Source organism: Artemia sp. Qi Xiang Cuo, chromosome 10, assembly GCF_049724085.1.
Source record: "Artemia sp. Qi Xiang Cuo chromosome 10, ASM4972408v1, whole genome shotgun sequence".
NCBI classification, from domain to species: Eukaryota; Metazoa; Arthropoda; class Branchiopoda; order Anostraca; family Artemiidae; genus Artemia; species Artemia sp. Qi Xiang Cuo.
The window spans coordinates 2,175,823-2,193,886 of record NC_142803.1 but is presented as its reverse complement, the minus strand read 5'-3'; the positions used below and the strand labels follow the sequence as shown (position 1 = coordinate 2,193,886).

At 38.9% G+C, this 18,064-nt stretch overlaps 1 protein-coding gene across 1 annotated transcript; it reads right to left on the bottom strand.

Moving 5' to 3' along the window:
* Window positions 1-12,163: 12,163 nt before the first annotated feature.
* On the bottom strand, window positions 12,164-12,868 carry LOC148947353 (protein CFDP2-like). The gene has a single exon (XM_089095773.1). It carries the CDS (start codon window positions 12,866-12,868, stop codon window positions 12,164-12,166), a length of 705 nt encoding a protein of 234 aa, XP_088951899.1.
* Window positions 12,869-18,064: the final 5,196 nt, after the last annotated feature.

Below are 18,064 nucleotides of genomic sequence, written 5' to 3'. Positions count from 1 at the left end.
GTTATTTCAACGACTTCGACCAGTCTGGAGATCAGCGAAGTACCCACTCCAGCTAGAAGTTTGCCTTTTCAGAAGCAACGTCATTTTGATCTTGACGTATGCGATGGAATGCTTAAAACTGACAGCTGAGCAGGAAAAACGACTCACTGCATATGAAAACAACTGTCTTCGACGTATCCCGAATATTAACTGCAAGGGTAGGAGAACAAACTTGGAAATTCGCCACTACACCAACCACCCTGATGTTGCTGATGTAGTCAGGCAACGAAGATGGCGCTATCTTGGCCATGTTATCCGTATGCCAGGATCGAGACTACCGAATATGCTTCTCCAGTGGCAACCAGACGACATGCATAGAGGAGCAAGGCCCAAAAACAGGCTTCACAGGATATATGAGCGGGACAGGAGAGCCCTTTATACATCCTTGATCACACAGTGGGGGGACATCTACGCCACAGCTCATTAGCGGGATGATTGGAGGCTGTTAAGAGACGCTCTGTGTGCCTCTGGTGGTACAGGAGGAGCTCCGGTCGAAGGTCTAAGGTATATATACATATATATATATATATATATATATATATATATATATATATATATATATATATATATATATATATATATATATATATATATGTATATATGAATATATATATATATATATATATATATATATAAAAAAAAATATATATATATATATATATATATATATATATATATATATATATATATATATATATATATATATATATATATATATATATATATATATATATATATATATATATATATATATATATATATATATATATATATATATATATATATATATATATATATATATATATATATATATATATATATAATTGTACATGTTTCCTTTTAACCAATCAAAACAATCAAAATTCGTTTTCATTGTCCTTTGTACAGACGTTTAAATGAGTGATTAATCTGTTAGTTTATGCTATTTTCCGTTAGTTTATGTTTAGTTAATATTTGTAAAATAGTAAACTTTCTCATTGATACAAACCAATTGTATAGACCCGGGGGGCCTATAAGCCCCCCGGGTGTAGCTTAAGGCCCTTGCCCAGGGCTCTGGGGGGCTGTGTCAAATCTTGAGGCACTTTTTTATGCTCTTTGGACTATTTTGAACATTATGGCTATCTCACAATTTCAATCAGACGCATTTGAGGAAAAGAGAGATAGTTCGGAGAGGGGGGGGGGGCTAGTTGCCCTTCATCACTTTTTACTCTTAAAATGGAACTAGAGCTTCCAATTTTCGATCAAATGAGCCACCTCTAAAGTGTATGCAACCACCCCTTCCACTAAAAGCTTGAATGTCTCCGGGGCATAGCTTACAACCCTTACTACCAGGCCCTGGTGGTTTGTATCAACCCCAAAAGCCCCATTATATTACCTTTGGAGTATTTGAATCAAATGGCTATATTAAAATTTATTTTGGATTCATTTTAAAGATATGACGTTTGGGGGGGGGGGGTGTAGCTGCCCTCAGATCACTTTGACTCGTAAAAAGGGCACTAGAGCTACTTATTACCAATCCAATAAGCCCCTTTCTGAAGTATACACGAACACCCTTTCTATAAGAACAACCCTTTCTTTTTATATAACTTGCAACCCTTGCCTCAGGGCTCTAAGGGTTGTACAATCCTGGAGGCATTATTATATGTTCTTTGGACTATTTTGAACAAAATGGCTATTTCCCAATTTCAATCATTTCCGTTTGGTTAAAAGAGGGGTAGTCAGGGGAGGCAAGTTGCCCTCCATCACTTTTGACTCTTAAAAAGGAACTAGAACTTCCAGTTTTCAACCAAATGTGCCTCCTTTAGAGTTTATATAACCATCCCTTCCATAAGAACCTTATATTCTACCAGGGAATAACTTGCAACTTTTACCCTAAGGTATGTGGGGAGGGAGGGGGGGGGTCCAGTTGCCATCCTCAAAGACATAATATCTGGACTCTTCCTCTACGCTGAACAAAATGGCTATCTCAAAATTTTGATTAGATGTGTATGGAGAAATGATCGGCGTGGTAAGGAGGCTGACCTCTAATCACTTTTGATTATTAAAAAGGGCATTAGCCCTCTCAATTTCCAATCGAATGAGCCATTTTCAAAGTTCCTACGAAAACTTTTCTATACAAAGTGCCCTCTTCTAAAGAATCAAAAAAAAAAAATACATTGTGCCAATATCGTACTTTACTTAGGCAGGACTATTGTGCTGCTTATGATTGTCCTTTCCCATTTTTTGTATCTGAATCCTTTTTGCAGAATTTTTCCCGAGTACGATAAGCGTAGACTTCGATCTGTTTTCTTTAAGTGCGCTAAATTTCAGCTTTGTCTCCCACTTTGGTCCCGAAATTCTCTTCTTATTTGGAAATACAATATAAAAGACCCAACTTCAGCCATCCTTAATCAGATCTCAATATTTAATAATAATATTAACAGCCATCCATGGTTTGAAATCCTCCGCCAGTAGAAACAAACTCTAAAAAACGGTATTTTGATACCAGTAGATACATCAAAAGAAGCGGATGTTTATGCTGATTTCAAATATATAAGTTTCATCAAGTTTAGTTTTACCCATCAAAAGTTACAAGGCTAAAAAATTTGCCTTATTTCTGAAAAAAGCTAGACACACGCCCTAAAAGTGATGGAATTTTAATAAAAAACAAACCATCAGATTCAGCGTATAAAAAAACCCTACTGTAGATGTTTCAAGCTCATATCTGCAAAAATGTGGAATTTTATAATTTTTGCCAGAAGAAAGATCACGGATAAGTGTTCATTTGTTGTTGTTTTTTTCCCCAGTGGTAATCGTATCAACCCAGTAGTCCTACAATATCGCGAGAGGGCTCATTCAAACGGAAATTAAAAGTTTTAGCGCCCCTTTTAAGTGAGCAAAAAACTTGGAGGGCAACTTAGCCCCCTCTTACGCTCATTTTTCCCCCGAATTAACCCAATCAATATTTTGAGATAGCCATTTTGCTCAGCATAGTCAAAAATCTAATAAATATCTCTTTGAAAATGACTTAATCTCCCATAGTTCCCGGTGGAAGGGCTCCAAGTTATGAATTTTGCCCATTGTTTACATTGGGAACTGTTTACATTGGGCGTATTTGTGTTTTCGCCATGGTTTGACTAGTTTTTTTGTGCTAGTTAGTTCTTGTATTTTTAATTTTTTTATTGTATTTTTATGTACACCGTCTCTTTTATTTGCTTTTGACGGGTAATAAAATAATAATAATGTTATTATAATATTGTTATTATATTACTCCGTAAGATTACTTAACGCAACGTAAAGTGTTGAGTTGTGGTAGTGTGAAAGGTTCTGCGGCGTAGTGTGAAAGCGCCATTAGGATGAGTATTTTAGAAAAATGCTCCAAGAACCGTGGATTTGAAACTGCTGAGTTTGTGTTAACAGGATATTTGAGGGGCCATATACCCACTCTGGGCCTCCAAAATTATGGATTGAAAGCTCTTGCGTGATTCCACTTACAATTAAACAAAAAATGCCTGCCTTTCTTTGAAAATATCAGTGGTCAGCTGAAGGGAGGCTGGAGGAGTCATAGACAGAATTTATATCTCCAATCATACTTATTGAAAACCATGTATAATTCTAGTTCAAAAAGGTTCCAAATGCCTACATTCTTACTAAAAGGTTGGCTTTAGGATCAGGTTGGGTCATGGGGGTGACCAAGGGGTTGGATCAGTACCAAACCTTATTTTCGTCCTCCATTCATTCAGGTTCAAAATCCTTGCCTGTTTCTGTTTGGACCAACTCAACCGAAATCAAAACGGAAATCTCTTAAGCCGAGTTGAAATCTCTTAAGCTCCATTTATAGTCCTTATTTTTAATTATATTTGATTTCAACTTAATTTTGTATCTCGACTTAAGAGGTATAGATTATTAAATGCATGATACCTTTTCATTTGGTTGGTCTCTTGAGATAAGATTCAATTACCAAAAATGGCTATTTCACGCAGAGATGGGCCGAATTCACACTTCTGAGTTAAACTTAAAACGCAGCTAAGAAAGAAACAAAATGCGAAAGGATCAGTCAGAAAAAAAACCCAGACAAACTCAAACTCAGCTTTGTCAGCAGAGCCAGACAAAGCTGAGCCATAGAGAACCCGATAGATTGCATATAAAAAAAATACTGCAGCTCAAAACTTTCAGCTGGACTGTCTTAAAATTTCACACAGAAGAACCAATCAAATATGGTTTAAATTTTCGTTTTTTTACTGGCTTAAAGTTTCAGACAGGGTTACGGGGGACCGATCAGATTTTAGAAGGTGATTTTTTTGGCTTCCCTTTCTTACCTAAGCTTAGGAAATAAAGTAATTGACTTAAGGAAATACGTCACAGACGCAAATCATTAAAATGAAAGCACAATTTTTCTCAAAACTATAAGAAAGTAAGCTCGCTTTTGTCTTTGGAGAAATACAATTTTATCGTATTTGATTCCTTTTGCTTAAAATTTTTTTCAAGCTTATCGTGTCGTTTTTGAATTATGGAAAGCTAGTGTGGCCTTTGACCACTATTTAATTCATCTTGAAAGGAAAATTTTCCCCCATATATTTTCTACCATTTATTTTCCGCCGAAGAAAGAGGCTGTCGGATGATTTAAAGACCGTAAGGGAGAAGAACTAGAAAGCAAGGATAAAAGGGGTTGGATGATTGATATACCGATTAAGAAGAGCTTCACAAATAAATTTTCAAGTATAATTTGGTTTTGCTAACTATTTAAATTTGATTGATTTAATTTTTTATTGAACTTCATTAATTATTGCTGATTAATTTAATAAAAGAGAATTATATAGTAGGTTCAAATTTCACTGATGAGGTTGAGATCAATAAATACAAGATATAATTTTCAGGAATTTGACTAAAATAAACAAAAACCCCCAGGGAAGATATTTGTATCCCAGGCTTTTTCTAGCCACTAGATCCTGATAAATACCTTTATTCCCGATTGAATGAGATTTAGGAGTATTTGGCTAAAGAGTTTACTTTCTATAGTTTGTAAGGTGTTACATTTAAAGGAATTTTTTCAGTAAATTACAAATTATATTCTGGCTCTTATAAAGCACAGGGTTTAAAGCCCTACTCAGATTACTCTCTGCTTGGTCTAAATTTGACTAGCTGTACAACCTATTTGCTTTGTAGTCTATTCATTTGCTGATAAAGATTTGTGGTAATCGCGTGTAACGTAAGTCGCTTGATTTTGTCTTTGATCATTTTTGATTTAGCGGAGTTGTTTACTTTTTTGAAAAGCTTAATTTGTGCAAAAAGTTTTTTTTTATTAATTTCTGTTCGTTTTATATTGACATAGTCTTTTTGAGGGAGAAAGAGTGAGCCTCTTCTGAAGTTATACAACCACCCTTTCAATACAACCTTTAATACACCCTGGGCCTAACTTACAACCCTTGCCGCTAGTCTGTGGGGTTTGCTTCATTCCACGAACCCTTTTTATTTTTAATTTAGACTATCTCCAATAGAATGACAATGACAAAATTTCTATTTAGTATATTTCCGAACAATGTAGCACGTTTGTATGGGGGAGATAGTAGCTACCCTCTGATCATATCGACTTATAAAAAGAGCACTAGAGCGTCTGATTAACAATTCAATGAGCCCCCTTTGAAGTTTATAGGACCAAACTTTCTATAAAAAACTTGTATGTCCCCAAGGCAAAACTTACAACCCTTGCCCTCAGGGCTGGGGGGATTTGTTATGCTCGATGACATAATTTCCAGACCTTTCTGAGAGGCTTAACAAAATGCCTATGTTAAAACTTTGATTAGAACTGTTTGAGTAAATGATAGGCGTGGAAGGAGACATTTGCCCTCTGATCGGTTTCGATAAAAAAGGCACTAGTCCTCTCAATTTTCAATCAAATGAGCCCTTTTTGAAGCTTCTACGACGAAAATTTCTATAAAAACGTTAAATGCCACAAAGGCATAACTTGCGACCCTTGTCTTGAGGGTTATGGGGGGGGGAGGGTTGTCATCCTCAGAGACATAATTTTCAGACCATTCAACTACGTTGAACAAAATGGCTATGTGAAAATTTTGATTGGATGTGTTTGGGGAAATGGTGAGCGTGAGAGGAGGGTTAGTTACCCTCCAATCACGTTTGGCTATTAAAAAGCGTATCAGCCCTATCAATTTCCAACTGAATGAATCCCTTTTGAAGTTTCTACGACAACGCTATCTACAAGAACCTTATATGCCCATAGGGAATAACTCACAACCTTTGCCCTCGGGGGTTTGTCATCCTTAAATACAAATTTCCAGAACTTTCAACTACGTTGAACAAAATGGCTATCTCAAAACTTTGATTGCATGTGTTTGGAGAAATGGTAGGCGTGAGAGGGGGGTTAGTTGCTCTCCGTTCACTTTTGACTGTTAAAAAGGGCACTTGCCCTTCAACTTGCAATCAAATGAGCCCTTTTTGAAGTTTCTACGACAAAACTTTCTATAAAAACCATATATGACCCCAGGGCATAAGTTAAGACCCTTTCCCTAAGAGTTGGGGGGAGGGGTCATCCTCAAAAACCTAATTTTCAGAACTTTCAACTACGTTGAACAAAATGAAATATATCAAAATTTCGATTGGATGTGTTTGGAGAAATGGTGGGCGTGATAGGGGTGTTAGTTGTTCTTCAATCCCCTTCGACTTTTAAAAATGGGCTCTAGCCTTTTCAATTTCCAATTGAATGAGCCCTTTTTGAAGTTTCTACGACAACTCCTTCTATAAAAACATCATATGCCCCCAGGGCATAACTCACGATCCTTGTCCTGAGGGTTGTGGGGGAGAGGGGTGTTGTCATTCTCAAAGATCTAATTTCAAGAACTTTCAACTACGTTGAAAAAAAATGCTATCTCAAAATTTTGATTATGTGTGTTTGTGGAAATGGTGGGCTTGAGAGGGGGGTCAGTTCCCATCCAATTACTTTCTACTATTAAAAAGGCCAGTAACCATTTCAATTTCCGATCGAATGAGTCCTTTATGTAGTTTCTACAACAACACTTTCTATAAAAAACCTTATATGCCCCCAGGGCAAAAATTAAAAACCTTGCCCTGAGGGCTGGGGGGGCGGGAGGGATTTTCATCCTTAAAGACCTAATTTCCAAAACTTTCAGCTACGATGAACAAAATGTTTATCTCAAAATTTGATTAAATGTGTTTGGGGAAAAGGTGGGCGTGAGAGGGGAATTATTTGCCCTCCAAACACCTTCGACTATTAAAAATAGCACTAGCATTTTGAATTTCAAATCGAATCAGCCCTTTTTGAAGTTTCTACGACAAAGCTTTCAATAAAATCCTTATATGCCCCCTGGGCATAACTTATAACCCTTGCCCTGAAGACTTTGGGGAGAGTTTCCTGCTCAAGGATATAATTTCCAAAACTTTCAACTACATTGAACAAAATGGTTATCTAAAAATTTTGATTCAATGTCTTTGGGGAAATAGTGGGCATGGAAGGGGTGTTAGTTGCCTTCCAATCACTTTCGACTATTAAAAATTTCCAATCGAATGAGCCCATTTTGAAGTTTCTACAACAACGTTTTCTATGAAAACCTTACTTGCCCCCAGGACATAACTTATAACCCTTGCCCTGAGGGCTGTGGGGTGGGGGTTGTCATCCTCAAAGACCTAATTTTCAGTGCTTTCAACTACGTGAAAAAAATGGCTATCTCACTTTTGATATGATGTGATAGGGGAAAACTTGGGCATGGGTTGGTTAGGTGGTTAGTTACCCTCCAATCACTGTCGACTATGAAAAAGAGCGCTAGCCCTTTGAATTTCCAATCGAATGAGCTCTTTTTGAAGTTTCTACGACAACGCTTTCTATGAAAATCTTATATGCCCCCTGGGTATACCTTATAAGCCTTGCCTTGAGGGTTGTGGGGGAGTGTCCTCCTCAAAAAAATCATTTCTATATGAAAATAAACTACGCTGAACAAAATGGCTATCTCAAAATTTTGATTGGATGTGTTTGGGGTAATGGTGGACGTAGAAGAGGTGTTAGTTGCTTTCTAATCACTTTTGACTATTTAAAAGGGCACAAGCCGCTCCAATTTCCAATGGAATAAACCCTTTTCGAAGTTTCTACGACAACTCCTTCGATACGAAGTGCCCTGGTCTAAAGGAAAAATAATACATTGTGCCATCATCGTTCTTTAATTAGGCAGCACTTTTGCGCTGCCTATGATTTAAATAACAATGAGCAAACAGAAAATACAAATGAACATAATAATAAAAAACAAACAGAAAACAATTACAACCAAAACGCTTTCCTTAAAATCTTGATTGATTTCATAAAGTTATAAAAGTGAAAACATTTAAAACAATTTTTTCAGTAAAATTCAAATTATATTCTGGCTTTTAGAAAGCTTGGAGTTTAGAACCCTACTCATATTAATTTCTGCTCGTTTTGAGTTTGACTCTGTTATTTATTTAAATTTCTGTTTGTTTTGGGTTTCATTTACTTTTTGATACTGATTTGTGGTAGTTTTATTCTTGGTAGATGATTTGATTATATTTTTGTTCATTTTGGTTTAATAGAGTTCCTTACTGTTTTTTAAAAAAAAACTTATTTTTTTGAAAAAGTTTTTTTTTATTAATTTCTGTTCGTTTGACATAATTGTCTTTTTCAGGGAGAAAGACTGAGCCTCTTCTAGCGTTAAACAACCATCCCTTCCATAAAAACCTTAAATAACCCCTGGGCATAGCTTACATCCCTTGTTCCTAATCTCTGGGGTCTTTTTCAACCCCAAAAACTTTGTTGTATGATATTTAGACTATTTTGAATAGAATAGCTATCTCAAAATTTCTATTAGATACATTTCGGGAAAATATGACATATGTGGGGGAAGGTAGCTGACCTCCGATAAGAAAACTAAAGCGTCTGATTACCAATCCAATGAGCTCCCTCCGAAGTTTGTATGGTCACGATTTCTATAAAACCTTATGTGTCCCCAGGGCCTAACTTATAATCCTTACCCCGAGGGCTGGGAGTTTTCTTATCCTCAAAGACATAATTTCCAGACCGGTCTGATACGCTGAACAAAATGGCTGTCTTAAAATTTTGATTGGAAGTGTTTGAGGAAATATTGGACGTGGGAATTTTCCCTCTGATCACTTTCTACTAATAAAAAAGGCACTAGTCTTCTCAATTTTCAATCGATTGAGCCCTTTTAGAAGCTTCTACGACAAAAAAATCTGTAAAAATCTTATATGCCCAAGGGTATAACTTGCGACCCTTGTCCTGAGGGCTATTGGGGAAGGTTTGGCCACAATTTCTATAAGAACCTTATATGTCCCCAGGGCATAAATTAAATTCCTTACCCTGAGGGGTAGGGGTTTTTTTATCTTCAAACACATAATTTCCAGACCGTTCTGATGCGCTGAACAAAATGGCTATCTCAAAATTTTAATTGGAAGTGTTTGTGGAAATATTGGACGTGGGGGGGGGGAGGGAATTTTCCCTCTGATCACTTTCTACTAATAAAAAAGGCATTAGTCTTCTCAATTTTCAATCGAATGAGCCCTTTTAGAAGCTTCTACGACAAGAAAAATCTGTAAAAATCTAATATGCCCAAGGGTATAACTTACGAACCTTGTTCTGAGGGCTATTGGGGAAGGTTTGTCATCCTCAAAGACAAAATTTCCAGACTTTTCAACTGCGTTGAACAAACTGGCCATATCAAAATGTGGATCAGAAATGTTTGGGAAAATGATGGGCGTGGGGGGGGGGAATCCCCCTCCGATTACTTTCGACTATTAAAAAAGGCAATAGCTGTTTCAATTTCCAATCGAATGAGCCGTTTTTGAAGTTTTTACGGCAATACTTTCTATGAAAACATTATATGCACCCAGACTTAGACTTAGGTCCTCCTACGCCTGGTGGCGCATAAGGCAGCAACAGTGGTTCGCCACGACGACCTGTCCTGAGCCTTCAACCATAGCTCCTCCAACGAGGACCTTGCCAGCTTCGCCTCCTTCTTTAGCGACCTGCCAAGGGTCATTTTCGGTCTCCCTGATTTGCGGAGACCGAGGGTTGTCCAACACCATGCGTCGTTCAGCAGCCTTCCATCCCCCATTCGCACCATATGCCGCCAATAAATCCATCGCCACTTTCTGATGAGATCAAGGATGAGGGTATGATTTGTCATACGATAGATTTCATCATTTCGTATTCTTTCCGTCCAATGTATATTTAGGATAGACCTTAGGCAATTGTTGTCGATTGCCTGGAGTCGTCGTTCTAGCTGAGCAGTTTCGCAGCCGTACGCAAGGACGGAGACCACATTGCTATTATAAATTCTAAGCTTTAGCTTCTGGGGATATTTATTATTTCTCCAAACATTTCTAAGGTAGCTGAAAGCAGACCCAGCCAATGCTATTCGGCACAGTATTTCTCTTTCGGAATTAGCATCTTGCGTAAGAATGCTGCCGAGATACTTGAACTCTCTCACTTCCTCAATTTCCTCGTTGTTAACCAAAAGTCCTTCGGCTAAGTCAGGTATGACTGTATTCGACATTGATTTGGTCTTGTTAGCATTTATGGAGAGTCCGACAGCATTTGCCATATGACCGAGTTCATTAATGTTGCGTTGCATATCTTCTGGGTTGTGGGTAATAAGTGCAACATCGTCAGCAAAATCACCATCATTGCGTTCTCTCAGTGGATTCAATTGTAGACCGCCCCTAAAACTGCATCCATGGAGAACAAAATCTATCACTATGGCAAACAGTAATGGTAATAGAATGCAGCCCTGCCTTACACCTGACTGAACAGAAAACCACTCCGTTAGGCCACCCTCTGTCTGTACTGCGCACATGATATCATGATATAGCGCTTTAATTGTATTTACAATTTTGGTCGGAATTCCATAATGCATTAAAATCTTCCACAAGGTTCTGCGGTGCATCGAGTCGAAGGCTTTGAGAAAATCTATAAATACTAAAAGTAGCTGAACTTGCCATTCATTGGATTCATCTAGCAGGACTCTCAGGCTAAATATCAGGTCACAACATGATCTATTCTGGCGGAATCCGTGCTGCTCATCTCTCAGAACTTTCTCCACTTTACTCTGAATCCTGGTAAGAATTATTCGGCTCAGGACTTTGCTGCCAACAGACTGTAAAGCAATACCTCTTCAATTATCACACTTTGTCTTTTGTCCTTTTTTGAAGAGTTTTACAATTACTGCCTTCGACCAATCACTAGGGACTTTTTCTTCATCCCAAACACGGAAAAGAAGTTCAAATATGGGTTCGGCTAAGGCGCTTCTACCGTACTTCAGTAATTCTGGTGATATGCCATCATTACCTGCAGCCTTTCATTTTTTCAAAGTTTTTAGGGCCTCCTTGACTTCACTAAGCATGAAAGGTCCAGAACATATTCCGAGATCGAACAGTGGTTCTTCAGGGATATTTAAAGTAGTTGTGGGAGGTATCTGATTGAGTACCTCGCTAAAATGCTCCTTCCAGTGTCGGAGTATGTCATCAGTCTGGGTTAATAAGATGCCTACTTTGCTTTCAACTTGGGTCGACGACGCCTTTGAAATACCTGCTAACTGCTTCGTTATGGCATACACAGTACGGCCATCTCCCCGTCTAGTGACTGCCTCAGCCTGTTCGGCCATAGTTCCGAGGTACATCCTCTTATCATCCCTGGTTGCTGCTTTGACTTGCTTATGGAGACGCTTGTACTGCGCTTTCAGGTTATCTACATATTCTCTAGAACAAGTCGTGCTATGGTCATACTTATGTACGAGGATTTGAGTTGTGCCCTTTGATCAATAATATCCCAACTACTTTCAGATTTTCACTGCTCTTTCTTCTTCCTGTTGTAGCCCACAACTTCTTGTGCGACCTCTTTCACGATTTCTGCAATTTTTTCCCACTGACTAACAAGCGACACTTCGTCCCTTAGAAGGGAAAATTTGTTTGACAAAGCTGTAGTATACTTTTGCAATACGTTCGGGTCCTGCAATTTCCTCAAATTGAAGGTTTTCACTGGCCGCTGGGGCTTTGTCACAGTTTTTAGTTTCAGCTTGAACTTGGCAACAGCAAGTTGGTGATCGGAATAGCAGTCGGCGCCTCGGAAGGTTCTAACATCCTCTAGACATCGTCACCTGCGCCTCGCAATTAGGATATGATCTATTTCATTTCGTGTTACACCATCAGGCGAGTTCCAAGTATACTTGTGAATCTGTTTATGTGGAAACCATACTGCGCCGACGATAAGTTCATGAGTAGCGCAAAAATCGATTAGTCGCACACCATTGTCATTAATTTCCCCCAGTCCATGTTTACCGAGGATAGTTGGGGCATAATAAGCATCACCTCCAACTTTATCATTAAAGTCCCCACACACAGTCACAATATCATGACGATGCGTTTTTGCAACAACATTCGATAACACACGATAAAAGTCGTCTTTGGTTTGATCACAGGCGTCATTCGTTGGGGCGTACACTACAATAACTGTCAATTTGGCCTGTGAAGTGGCGAAACGGGCACGAAGAATCTGCTCACTAATTGGTTCCCAGTCCATTAAGCATTTTTTGGCCCGATTACTTAGTGCCATTGCGACACCTGCTTCTTTTCTAGTCTCAAGTCCGGAATACAAGATGTGGTAAATCTCAGTTTTCAAAGTCCCAAAGCCAGTAAGCCTGGTCTCAGAAAGTCCAGCAATGTCAATACGGAACTTATCAAGGGTTCTCATAACACTGTTGAGTTTTCCTGGCTGTGTTTCTTGATTAACTGTTCTAACATTCCAGTATCCAATATGAAAGCACTCGGCCGCTTTCAAAATCCTGTCCGGGGCGTGCATTAGTCGTCATCACAGAAGAAGAAGAAGTCAATCCGAGGCTATCTGCTGCTGCTTCTTGAGTAATTAGTTTTTTCGGTGTCGGGTTACTAGCCCACCGACCAACCAACGAATTGGAACACCCGGAGCGCGTTAGCCACCATCTCGCTCGGCGTGAAGTTCGATAGTGTTACACCCCTACGCCACGTTGAGGTGCGCTGACGGACTTTCACTGCTGTCCAGGGACGGAGAGCCCAGGGCATAACTTAAACCTTAGTCCCTAGGACGGTGGGGGGGGGGAGATTGTCATCCTCAAACACTTAATTTCCAGAACTTTCACCTACGTTGAACAAAATGGCTGTCTTAAAATTTTGATTGGATGTGTTTGGGGAAATGGTGGGCATGAGAGGGCGATAAGTTGCCCTCAAATCCCTTTCGACTATTAAAAGGGCACCAGCCCGCTCAATTTCCAATTGAATTAGCACTTTTTGAACAATTTCTATAAAAACCTTATATACACCCAGGGCGTAACTCACAACCCTTGCCCTGAGGGTTCTGAGGGGGTTATCATCCTCAAAGACTTAATTTCTAGAACTTACAAAATTTTGACTGGATGTGTTTGGGGAAAAGGTGGGCGTAAGAGGGGGGTTATCTGCCCTTCAATTTCTTGCGACCATTAAAAAGGGCACTAGCTCTTTCAATTTCCAATCGAATGAGCCCTCTGTGAAGTTTCTACAACAACACTTTCTATAGAAAACCTTATATGCCCCCAGGGCAGTATTTACAACCTTTGCCTTGAGGTTGGGGGGGGGGTTGTCATCGTCAAAGACATAATTTCAAAAACTGTCAACTACGTTGAACAAAAAGGCTATCTCCAATTGTTATTGGATGTGTTAGGGGAGATCTAGGGCGTGAGAGGGGGGTTCGTTGCCCTGCAATCACTTTCTACTATTAAAAAGGCACTAGCCCCTTAAATTTCCAATCGAATGAGCCCTTTTTGAAGTTTCTATGGCCACCTTTTCTATAAAAACCTTATATGCCCCCAGGGTATAACTTACAACCCTTGCCCTGAGGGCTGTGGGGGGGGGGGTGTCAGCCTCAAAGACCTAATTTCCAGAACTTTCAACTACGTTGAACAAAATGGCTATCTCAAAATTTTGATTTGGATTTGTTTGGGGAAATGGTGGGCGTGAGAGGGGGCGCAGTTACCCTTCAATCACTTTCGACTATTAAAAAGGGCACTAGCCCTTTCAATTTACAATTGAATGACCCCTTTTTGAAGTTTCTGCGACAACAATTTTTTTTAAAAACCTTATATGCCCCCCAGGGCATAATTTAAAACCCTTTCCCTGAGCGGCGTGGGGGGGGGGGCTTGTTATCCTCAAAGACATAATTTTCAAAACGTTCAACTACGTTGAACAAAATTGCTGTCTCAAAATTTTGATTGGATGTGTTTGGGAAAAGGTCGGCATGAGGGGGGGGGGGATTTGTTGCCCTCCTATCACTTTCGACTATTAAAAAGGGCACTAGCCCTTTGAATTTCCAATCGAATGAGCCCTTTTTTCTAGTTTTTACGACAAACCTTTCAATAAAAACCTTATATGCCCCCAGGGCATAACTTACAACCCTGGCTCTGGAGACTGTGGGGGAAATGTCCTCCTCAAAGACTTAATTTCTATATCTTTCAACTACGTTGAACAAAATGACAATCTCAAAATTTTGATTGGATGTGTTTAGGGAAATGGTGGGCGTATAAGGGGTGTTAGTTGCCCTTCAATCACTTTTGGCTATTAAAAAGGGCACAAGCCCTTCCAATATCCAATCGAATAAGCCTTTTTCGAAGTTTCTACGACAAATCCTTCGATACGAAGTACCCATGTCTAAAACCAACAAAAAATAAATAAAAATAAATAATACATTGTGCCAACATCGTTCTTTACTTAGGCAGCACTATTGCGCTGCCTATGATAACTTCTAAGATCGAGCTGTAACTTTCAGGGAGTCTTTTGGGGTCAAGTAGGTCTAATGTTCTGATTAGGGGAGGAGGCTGGGGTAAATTGAAAGACGGTTCTGTATCCAATTCATCAAATTATCTAAAGTTAGAACTTACTGGTACTCTTACGAAAAGGAAGGGGAAGGTTGGGCAAGGGAACTTTCAGGAAGTGCAGGAAAAGAAAAGGGGGAGGGGTTGGAAACTTTAAATTCTGGGTTGGGAGTTGTAAGGCACTAAACACATTATGTCTCCGATTTACCTAAATGTTTTCCTACTACAATCTCTCAGTAGCGAGATAAATCAAAAGACAATATGTGGTACGAAGCTATGAAAAAAGGGTATTTGCAATGTATCTTGAATTGTTCGGAGCATCAATATGAAACTCTGAGAGGTTTTTTTTCGGGGAGGGGGGCCAAGTGAAACTTGAATTTTAATTAGAGGGGTGAGAGGAGAGGTTGTAGGGCAAAATTGTTTTACTACGATACACCTGAGTGTTTTTCTACTAAAAAACCTCCAAAGACCTCCAAAGACACTATGTACTTCCAGGTGATTAAGGTGATTTATCAGCAATATCCTGGGATTATGCATTGGGAATTATGCTGGAACTTAGAATAGATTCTGGGGTAGGGGGGTGGCTGGACATCACGTTTTGACTTGGGGTATGGGGTAAAGGATAAGGGGATTACAGATTTAATCTCCAATCTGTTTGAAATTTTTAGAACTAGGAGAAACTATTGAACTAGAATCTATTCTAAGTTAGGTAGAGACGTGGACCAAAAGAAACCATGCGTAACTGGTTTATCAAAATACTATTTCTGCACTATCTCAGGAATAGCTTGAGAGGTCGGTTTGAAATTTTCAGGGAATGTTAGAGCTGCTGATGACTTGAGCGTCCTAGATAAAATTATTCGCAAAATAAATGCATTTTGGAGGTTTTCAAGCTCATGGCACAAGAACTTGCTTGTAAATTATGTTCAGAAGGCTAAGTCACTTAGTCTAGGAGTAAGTGCAGGTGGACAGGTGATGTTGGGCAATAAGAAGATCGATCAAGTGACAGTATCAGGTATCTAGATAGTATTATTGCTAAAGATGGTGGATGTTGTGAAGATGCTAAAAATTGAATAGACAAGGCCCAGAGCGTTTTTTTCACTGTTGGAAAAAGTTTGTAATAATAGAAAGATAAATATGTGAACCAAGATCAGAATATTGGAGACCATAGTACAATAGTAACAGTGATCAAGTATGGTTCTGGAACGCGGCCGCTCCGAAAGATGTTTTTAGATGTTTCCCAGAAAATTTGTGTGCTGAATTTTTGGCTACCCACCTGATCATGATCATTGTTATTATGATCATGATCATTATATGCAACGCTCGGAAATCATTGAATACCAGGTTTCTTGGAAATCAAAGACAATTTATGAAATGTTTACTTAATGGATTTGATTTTAAACTTTTGTATTTTGATTGCCCTCCGATCTGTAATCAACAGGCTCAGAAACCCTTGAACACCGATTTTGATGAAAATAGAAACACTAGTAGTGAAATACTTTGTGCTTTGATTGAGCTTTGATTGTGATTTGATTGGGCCTTTGCATTGCAATCTCAACTATTTTTAATTATTCACCATTAATTATTTAGAGCCACTCCCTGAATGACCCGCAACTTTTCACCAGTCAAAAGAGACACAACATGCCTATATATGTGAGTTTAAGGGTGGAGGGAGGCGTTGGAGGGTGCGCCGGGTCTCCAAATAATACAAACAGAAAACCACTGAATGAATCTGATTTAAAAAAAAGTGTGACATATCTTTTTATTAAATGTATCTATGAAGTCTCCGTTTTAGTCCTGCATAAGTTTGGGTCCAGCCCCTGGAACTGCAACATGATCTGCAACATGGACTGCAACATGATCTCGACACGGACTGCAACATGATCTGCAGCATGGACTGCAACATGATCTCAACATGGAATGCAACATGATCTGCAACATTAACTGCAACATAGACTGAAGCATGATCTGTAACATGGACTGCAACATGATCTGAAACATTGACTGCAACATGATCTACAACTTGGACTGCTACATGGACTTCATTATGATCTGCAACATGGACTGCAACATGATCTACATCATGGAATGCAACATGATCTGCAACATGGACTGCAACATGATCTGCAACATGGACTGCAACATGATCTGAAACATGGACTGCAACATGATCTGCAACATGAACTACAACATGATCTGCAACATGGACTGCAACATGATCTGAAACAGGGACTGCAACATTATGTGCAACATGACACTTCAACATGATCAGTAAACAGTAAATTGTATGAAAAATGTGGTTCTATCCCGCATTCCAGGGCTATCATGAAAGAAAGGTTGAGATGACACGTTCTGTGGATGAAATATGACAGATTGCCAAATATCATGGTATTCGGCAAACCATCTAGGGCCAAACGAAAAGCGGATTGTTCCCGAATTGGTTGGGAGGAGTTCATAAAGAAGGATTGAAGGAAAATCGGAACTTCTTGGAAGGGTGTAAAGAAAGAGGCTTTAAATATATTGGGATCGAGGAGGAGCGTCCGTAACTGTGTAGACTTCAGACAGCTTGGTGCTGCAGTGAATCTTTAGTAGAAGTACATTAGTTTTTAATTTAATTGGCATATGAGCAGGATTAGGTGGATCTTCATGAACACAAAATTATTTTGAAGAGGGGTTGTTGCTCTACTTGACACCCGAAACTGAGCCAACCTAGTTGTGTTTTGGTCAGATTAGCTTAGACATATAGAGAATGTACACAGACACGATGGGACCTGCAAACAGATACTGTTGACCCACATTCTTGAATTGATTTTAGACATCAAAAATAGGTCCAAATTAGTTCTTCTCAAATATACTAGCAGCTTATGGGGCACCTTGGGCCAAACAAATCCAAGAGGAAAGGAATACTTTGAAATAAAAACTGAGTGATATTTTTTTTTTTTTTGAAAGGCCAAAATGTGCTTTTCTCTGGTGGGCATGAAAATTTCAGATTAGATAGAATGGAGCAAGGAAGCTTATTACGAACAATAAGTTTTTGGTTAAAATGTGGTTACATCAATACTTAGCGCGCAAATTGATTTCTTTTTTATTATTATTATTTTACGCTGGTCTGCTTTAACACTTCAACTCCTCAGTCAAAAATGCAGATTTCCAATCCATTTGAATAGCCTTCCTTCTCA